This window comes from Camelina sativa, chromosome 2 (genome assembly GCF_000633955.1).
Source record: "Camelina sativa cultivar DH55 chromosome 2, Cs, whole genome shotgun sequence".
Taxonomy (NCBI): Eukaryota; Viridiplantae; Streptophyta; class Magnoliopsida; order Brassicales; family Brassicaceae; genus Camelina; species Camelina sativa.
Window position 1 is genome coordinate 5,498,883 of NC_025686.1, and position 9,331 is coordinate 5,508,213.

The following is a 9,331-nucleotide window of genomic DNA, read 5'->3' on the forward strand; positions in this document are numbered from 1 at the left end:
AGATATTTCATAAATTTTTAATGACTAAGCCATATTTTAATATGCATTTATTCCAATTTTTAAAAAATATTAAGGATGATTACAAGATTAGAGTAAACACTAGAACATATGGTAAATTGTGAATACACTTATTAATTATTCAAAATAATCATTGCTGATTTTTTTGTTACCTTGTAAAACTTATTGTCTAGATTCATAATCTCATTAGTATAGTACAAAATTCAGGTTTTAGAAGTTTAGTTTATTGATTGGATGAATTTGAGCCGGTCTGATTTTTTCCCCCCATATTTTTTTAAAAATTATCAAAATCTGATGGAAAAGTCAACATATAGATATGTTAAGTTCAAATATAGTAACTAAAAACATTTAGATGTAAGTTAAAATAAATTAGGAATGTAGTTATGACAGAAAAATAATTGGAATGTATCTATTGTTGATATCAATTTTTTCTGATTTTTTCTTAACTTCTATCTACACCAATTGACATGTTGGAGAGTTTACTTTTTATAATTAAAAGAACATAATGAATAGAGACAAGGACCGAGAAATAACCCATCATCATAGAATTATAGCACATTTTAATTTAAGTATTCATATAGAGTTTCTAATCTAAAACAAATTTGTTAGGAGGCTAATTGAAGAAAATCAAACTGTAGCAACAAATTGTAAAGTCAAAAAGAAAATCAAATATTAAGATTGAGTTAAAGAAAATATAAAGTTGTAAAACCACTCGCAAAAAGATAAATATTTACCAATTATTTTTCTTTACGATTGATAATAAAACATAATTTTTATTTATTTATTTTCAGGGTTATTGAGTTTCGATAATAATTTTCTGTTTATAGAGATCTAGCGAATCATCATATAAGTCTTGATCGCATCCATATATTAAAGCTTTGGAAAAGATGTAGGGAAATATGAGATTTATCTGGTAATATTTGTAACTTATTTTCAATACTCAATTTTCGTCTTAAATGTCTGCTATATGGTCTCTAAACAAACATCATTTGTGCTAAGACTATCTCCAATATATATTCTGTTTTTAACTCTAAAATAGAATATAGTTTTTTCAATGTATCAATCTATAAATAGTGTAAAAAAGTAAAGTTGCATATAGAGTAATCGTACCATTTACTCAATTTTATAGTAAGATATATAGTAGGGTTAGAGTAAATGTTACTCTATAAAATAGTATTGATTTTAAAATAGAATGTGGTTAGAGATGCTCTAAGAACCTAACAATTTATCACAAAACAATAAAATCCAAAACATAAAAACTTTAAGGGATTCTATTACTTCAATCAAAAAAATTTCAAATATGTTTTGTTTATTTTATTTTGCATCCAAACATTAAGAACCATATATATAAAGGAACATATATTAAATATTTTTTGAGAAATTCTTATTAAAAAAAATCCATTTCAAAAATATATTTCTATATTTAAGATATATCATAATTAATAAAAATACAATTAAATATATCTCGCGCATTGAGCGAGCCTATTTCTAGTATATATATAAGAGAATGCAATTTTGAATTGTCATGACACTTTAATATAATTTCTTTTATTCTCATCAATTTATCATGCTTAAAGATAGAGTCAACGAGGTTAGGAGCCAAGTGGAGACTTTTAAAATGCATTTAAAGCTTTTTTGAAAGTTAAAAAGGAGTTTCTCTAACATTAAAAGAACGATTATAGTCCCTTGCTCTGGATATTTCCTCGAGGGTCAAGAAGACTCTTTCAAACGAACTTGTGATCGGTCATACGAACATGGAGACTTGCAAGAAGAACTTGTTATTCATCTACTTGAGAGTCCTGATGTTCTTGTCTTATCAAGTTTCAGATGTTTCTTGTGCAACTGACACTATATCTACCAATCAACCTCTTACAGGAGTTCAGACCATTGTTTCGAGTGGTGATATTTTCGAACTCGGTCTCTTCAACCCAGCTCCAGCTCCAGGTAACTATAGATTGTACATAGGCATTTGGTATAAGCAAATCACTCCGCAGACCGTTGTTTGGGTTGGGAATCGAGAATCTCCTGCTCCAGAGATAGAATCTTACAACTGCTCATTAAAGATCGTAGATGGGAACTTAATTCTCTATGATTATATCTACAATGAAACAATTTGGTCGACTGGTGTTAATTCTAGTAGGAGCAAGGATGTTCAAGCTGTTCTGCTTGATAGTGGTAATCTAGTCTTAAGAGATGGGACTAATTCTTCTGCACATGTGTTGTGGCAGAGCTTTGATCATCCCTCGGATACTTGGCTTCCAGGTTCTAAACTCGAATTTGGAAGCAAACTTCTCACTTCTTGGAAGAGTTTGATTGATCCATCACCTGGTCGATACTCTCTCGAGGTTAATGCACATTCCCTCATCACGGTTTGGACAGGTACTAAGTCATATTCGTCGAGTGGACCATGCACTACAAGAAAACAAGCTATTTGCGAGGGAAGGTTTCCTAGCGATTCCCTCGCAAATAGCCTATAGCAAGGGATTTGCGAGGAAAGACAATCCCTCGCAAATCGCTTCTCGCAAATTAAAAATCTCGTAAATCCCTTGCAAAATTTGCGAGGAAAATCTTCCGTAACATATCCCTCGCAAAATATGTCTAGTAAATTCCTCGCAAAAATTGCTATAGATTTGCGACATTTTTAAAAATAATTATATATTTGTTGTCCCAAAAAAAAAATTATATTCATGCTATGGATTTGTGAGGGACCATAAATAATTATAAAAAAATATAATTAATAATCTTTAAGAAACTACGTTAATCTATTTAAAATTTGATAATGTTACCAAAATAAAGAAAATAATGATTTTTCTTTATTGAATAAATAATGATTTCTTTTATTAAAAATTAATTAAAAAAAATACAGATTTGTATAGACATATATTATGTATTGTCGATGATTGTGGTTCGCGGCGGAGGCGAAGGTGAATAGCGCCAGAAGATATGATGGCAAAGGGAGATCGGGAATATGGTGGCAGAGAGAAGAGGCAGCAGCAGAGGATATGAGATGCGACGGCTTATAATATGAGACGCAACGACGGAGGATGAGATGCAACGGTGGTGAACTTTTGATATGTAGTGGTGAACGACGGCGAGAACTTCGAGCTGTGGTGGTGGTGAACAGCGTTCGATATTTGTTCCAATGAACGACGACGGGAACTTCGAGATGTGGTGGCGTTGAATGGCGGAAGGTTGCAGATGGAGCTTCGAGAATTGTGGAATGAGAAGGGATAATGGTGAATGGCTTAACTGATTCATGAGATCTGGGGAAGGAGACCAACGAGAAGAAACGAGACCAAAAAGGAGAAGAAGAAGAAGAAGTGAAAAAGAAGGAGTAGATTTGGTCCGTTGGATCTAAGCTTATCAACGGTGGATGATGTTATTAAAGTGCAATCCTTGTCTCTATGGATTAACCAATGGGAAATTTTCATTTTCTTAAGTTAATAAAATCCATATAACTCCTTTTAAAACATTATTACCACTTAAGTTTGTTTTGTTTTTAAAATTGTTTTGTTTTTAAAAGAAAACAATCCAATAATTATCATTTTGCTAACAAATTTTAAAATCCATAGATTTACATAAAAAGAATACTGCCAATGTTTATTATTTAACATGTTTTAAAAGTAAATAAAATTTTTTTGGATGTTTTACAGAAATTTTGCAAGATAATTGCGAGTGACTGTAGCAAATGGTTCTAAAAATCATTTTTATTATATTTTATAATTTTTTTATAATTTTTTTTTCAATTTGCTATGAATTTGCGATGACACTTTTAATTCCATCGTATATCCCTCGCAAATTTGCTATAGATTTTATCTTCGCAAAGCTGTCGCAATATTGCGATGGATATGCGAGGAATATTAATGTCCTTACAAATCTCTCGTATATCCCTCGCAAATTTGCAGCGGATTTGCGAGGACACATCCCATCGCAAATTTGCGAGGAATTTGCTATGGATTTAAAGTTTGTAGCAAATGTCTCGCAATTCCAAGGCAAATTTGCGAGAGATAATTTCCCTCGCAAATATTCCTAGCAAATTGATTGTTTTCTTGTAGTGATGGGATGGTCAACTTAAAATGTTCAAGGGATTTTCAGAATCCAATACTAACTTGAGTTTCAATATGGATGATTCTTACATCACTTATTCAATAGATCCGAATAGCACATATGGTTTGTTCATGGATGTTTCCGGCAGGTTCATGCTGAAAGTATGGCGTGAAGACTTCAAGTCATGGGATGTGAAATGGTCTCAACCAGACAACAGATGTGCGGTTTATAATTATTGTGGATCTTTTGGGATTTGCAGTGATACAGAAGAGCTTACTCCATGTAGCTGTGTTCCAGGGTTCAAACGAGTATTTCGTCAGGACTCCAATGATTTCTCTGGTGGTTGTATGAGGGAAACAAAACTTCAATGTGTGCATCAGGGAAATAACGAGTTTCTTCCTCTTGAAAACTTGAAATTAGCCACTGATCCAACAACAACATTGGTGTCGACAGCAAGTCTTGATACGACGTGTGCCTCAGTTTGCCTAGCTAATTGTTCTTGTGAGGCCTACGCCTATGATGACAACAAGTGTATGATGTGGACAAGAGATGCTTTCAATCTGTAACAACTCGAAGCAAATCAGGGACACACATTTTTTCTCAGACTTGCAGCTTCAAATACCCCACCTGCTGCTTCAGACATCTCACCTACATCGTCAAACATCTCACCTGCAGCTTCAAACCACGGTTAGCGTGCATTGTCAATAAAATAAAATGAAATGAATGAATGCATAGAAATATATTTTTAAGCTTCATTTTGTACTCAGGAGAAACCAAGGATCCTAAAGTCAAAAGAATCGTGTTACCCGTTATACTATCATCACTAGCCGCAGCTACTGCATTTTCCCTTGGTTTGTATTGTTGCATTTCTTCAAGAAGAAGAGGAAAGATAACACAAAGAGGTGAGATTGGAACATTGCATAAACTTTTCAGTTAACAAAGATTTATTCGCAAGTTTCTGAAAGACGTTTTACAGACAAAAAACAGAGCAGCGAGTTATTAGAAGGTGGCGTAATTGATGAAGATGGAGAACATATAAGTTACCTTAATCGACATGACATAATGGCTGTAACAAATGCTTTCTCTGAAGAATACAAATTAGGAGAAGGCGGTTTTGGTCCAGTCTACAAGGTAATAATACTTGAAACAATATGATTAGTACTTATGGGCTTGTATATTAGATAAGGTGGTTTAGATAAAATTCTAAACAAGTAGTTACTACAGTATTCACATGGCGCATGTAGTTCTAAAACTATTTTAAATTTTGGTTACAGTCTTACAATAGAGTACTTGATTGAAATACGTCTGTCAGGGAAAACTACCAAATGGGTTGGATGTGGCAATCAAAAGGCTTTCAAAGAAATCAAGTCAAGGTTTGACAGAGTTCAAAAATGAAGTTGTTTTGATAATAAAGCTTCAACACAAAAATTTGGTGAGGCTTTTAGGATACTGTGTTGAGGGGAACGAAAAACTCCTAATTTACGAGTACATGTCGAATAAGAGCCTTGATGTGTTACTCTTTGGTGCGTGGTGAATATATTTATTCAAAACTTTTTAATTTTTAACCATAAGTATTAGATGAATTTTTTTACTTTTTAATTTTGACTTCTCAACGTTTGGTTTTGGGCACATATAGATTCTTTAAAGTCTAGGGAATTGGATTGGGAGACGCGTATGAAAATAGTAAATGGGACGACAAGAGGACTTCAATATCTGCATGAGGACTCACGTCTCAGAATCATTCACCGAGATCTTAAGGCAAGCAATATTCTTCTCGATGATGAGATGAATCCTAAGATCTCGGATTTTGGAACCGCCAGGATCTTTGGCGTCAAGCAAACCGATGATAACACCCAAAGAATCGTCGGGACATTGTGGGTGTACATCTCCTAGATGAGTTCAACTCTTTCATTTGTTTCAAACACTAATTTTTCATTCTTCTTTATGTTCATGTTTATGAGTATTTTCATCAACACACACACATATATATTGACAAACATTATTTACAAATCGTAAACACAAACGTACAATTTATGAATGATGTTTAAAAAAAACTAAAACATTGTTTTTTTTTTTTCAGCGGTTATATGTCACCGGAATATGCATTAGGGGGCATAATTTCAGAAAAAGCAGATATATATAGCTTTGGAGTGTTGTTATTGGAGATCATATCGGGAAAAAAGGCGACAAGATTTGTTCACAACGACCAAAAACACAGCATTGTTGCTTATGTAAGTAATATATATCTCAAAAGCATTTATCTATAGTCAAAAAGCACTTATTAGATTTGATCAAACTCAAATATATGTTCTTGGTCAACTTCAGGCATGGGAATCTTGGTGTGAAACAAAAGGTGTAAGCATTATCGATGAAGCACTTTGTGATTCGTATTCTTTGAAAGAAGTGTTGCGGTGTGTTCACATCGCACTTCTTTGTGTTCAAGATCATCCTAAAGATAGACTAACGATATCGCAAATCGTTTATATGTTGAGCAACGATGACAATCTCCCGATTCCAAAACAGCCAACTTTCTCGAACGTATTGAATGGTAACCAACAGTTAGCGTCGTCAGACCACGTGTTCTCTATAAACGAAGCAACGCAAACAGAGCTTGAAGCACGATGAATTATATTAATAGTACTTGGTTGGTAAAAATGTTACTATCCTCTGTATCATTTGGTAAGTGTATTTAGTTAAACTCCTCACGTGATTCTCTAGAGTGTTATCTGAAAGATGATATATTCTTTTGTAACATTCAAGATCTGTTATATATAGTTTCACTGAATTTTGGCACAGACACAAGAATGCAACAGAAAATTACATAATCATTCTCATCATAAACTCTCATTAATCTAATATACAGAGCATTCAAGCAGAGCTAATCTTATGCGATCATGCTCAATATCCTTGACGCGAAGATATAGGTGACATGAAACTGACAGAGCTATGACCGGGAGATAGAGACGGTGACCAAGACAGATTTGTTTCTTCCTCTGCAAGAAATCGATTACCAATGAATGGTTCAGGCAAAGGCGTAGATAAACAACTAAACCAATGAAGAACTTTATCAATACTCGGCCTTGTGTCTGCATCCTCATCGATACATAACAAAGCAATGTGAATGTATCTCAAGATTTCGCTTATCGAATCTTCTCTTTCTTCTTCTCTCATCACTTCATGGATCACATCGATGGCTTCTCCTCTGTTCCAGCATCTCATAACCTAAAAGAAGACAAGAATTATGTTTAAGGAACCACTTAACCATCATAGACACGTTTACTTTAATATAATAAACGTGCATGTTCAATTAAAAAATGAAATGAATGAATACATTTTTAAGCTTCATTTTGTACTCAGGAGAAACCAAGGATCCTAGAATAAGAAGAATGGTGTTACCCGTTATACTATCATCACTAGCCGCAGCTACTGCATTTTCCCTTGGTTTGTATTGTGGCATTTCTTCAAAGAAAGAAAACACAAAGAGGTGAGATTGGATTTTTGCATAAACTTTTCACTTAACAAGATTTATTCGCAAGTTTATGTGAGTTAGAGTGTAAGTTCTTGGGAGCTTAGTAATCTCAAAGATACATTTTGGTGAAAATGTTAGTCCACACATCATTATGAATTAATTGAGATTAAAATTATTGTAAATGAAAAAGATTAAGAAGAAAAAAACTAATTTGACCATCGCATGTTGATGTCTATTGATAATATTAATTTTACTAGATGTTGAAATATCGTAATCAACTGTAAGAGTTAATTCTTTGCTGATTACGATATTTTAATAGTTGACTTTCCACATGCCTATGTAAATTTTACTAGTTGTTAACTTCCCAACAGTAAGAGTTGACTTCTCGCCGGTCAGAACGTAAGAGTTGACTCGCTGGTCAATAATCATTTTGCGAGATCGGACGATTTAGAAGGAGAGAAGGTTACCAATTGGGCATTGTGAAGAAGAAGAAAGGTTCGGTTCAAGTTCTTAGCTATAGAACTTCAAAGAAACTTTAACGATTAAGAACACAAGAATTCTAAAAGAATAACTCTCTTTTATTAATCTTTAGGAAACTTTCTCAAAACCTAAAGCTCTCTCTTGTTCTCTCAAACTCTTAAGTTGTGCAACATGCTCTGCACCTCCTTATATAGAGAACTAAAACAAAACCTATTCCTATTAGAACTTGTTATATTTAGATAGCTCCCAAATATAACTTGTTATTATCCTAATCCTTTCAAAACCAATACTTAATAGGATTAGGATTCCCAAAAGACTTCAAGCTTCTTTCAAGCTTAAGTCAACAATCTCCCCTTTAAGCTTGAAGTTCACCAAATCCAAGTCTTGTATCCCAATTAGCTCCCTCATCTCCTTGAACTTGATCCTTCCTAGAGCTTTAGTCAAGATGTCTGCCTTTTGTTCATTTCCAGGAACATGCTCCACTTTCACTTGACCATTCTCAACACACTCCCTTATAAAATGGTATCTAGTATGAATGTGCTTACTCCTACCATGGAATACAGGGTTTTTGGTCAGTGCTATTGCCGACTGGTTGTCGATCCGAATTGTGACTTTCTCACAAGATAAACCAGTGACTTCACTAAGCAAGTCCTGGAGCCATATTCCCTGCCGTGCTGCCTCTGTTCCAGCCATGAATTCTGCCTCACAAGATGATAAAGCCACAATGTCTTGTTTTTGTGAACACCACGAGATTGGACTATCCCCAAGATAAAAGATATGCCCAGTTGTGCTTCTACCATCATCAGGATCAATATTAAAACTACTATCGCTGTAGCCTACCAACCTAGGCACCTTTGCAACCGAACGTTTAAACACTAAGCCAAAAGAAGTTGTGCCCTGCAAGTATCGTAAGCATTGTTTTAACGCAGCACCATGAGAAACCTTTGGATTTTGCATGTACCTGCTCAAAACCCCAAAACAAAAACTTAAGTCTGGACGAGTATGAATCAAATAGCGAAGGCAATCAATAGTTTTCCTGTAGTACGTAGCATCAATGCCTTCTTCTTCCTCTGATTTTGCTAACTTTGTTCCAGACTGCATTGGCGTAAGGACTCGATTGCAGTTAGCCATACCTGCTTCTTCTAGGATCCTCTTAGCATATCGTTTCTGAGATAGCATAATCCCACCATCAAACTGACATACCTCAATTCCCAAATAGTATGTAAGTTTTCCAAGATCACTCATGTCAAACTTGGTGGCCATCTCCTCTTTGAACTCAGTGATCACTCGAACATCAGTTCCTGAGACAAATAAGTC

General features: G+C 34.4%; 1 protein-coding gene and 1 pseudogene across 1 annotated transcript; one reads left to right on the forward strand and one right to left on the reverse strand.

Moving 5' to 3' along the window:
- On the forward strand, positions 1,727 to 6,727 carry LOC104748744 (annotated as a pseudogene).
- Positions 6,964 to 7,522, reverse strand: LOC109126361 (cysteine-rich receptor-like protein kinase 45). The gene is made up of 2 exons (XM_019229872.1): positions 7,397 to 7,522; positions 6,964 to 7,287 (listed from the first exon to the last, which is right to left on the reverse strand). Exons 1-2 carry the CDS (start codon positions 7,520 to 7,522, stop codon positions 6,964 to 6,966), a joined length of 450 nt encoding a protein of 149 aa, XP_019085417.1.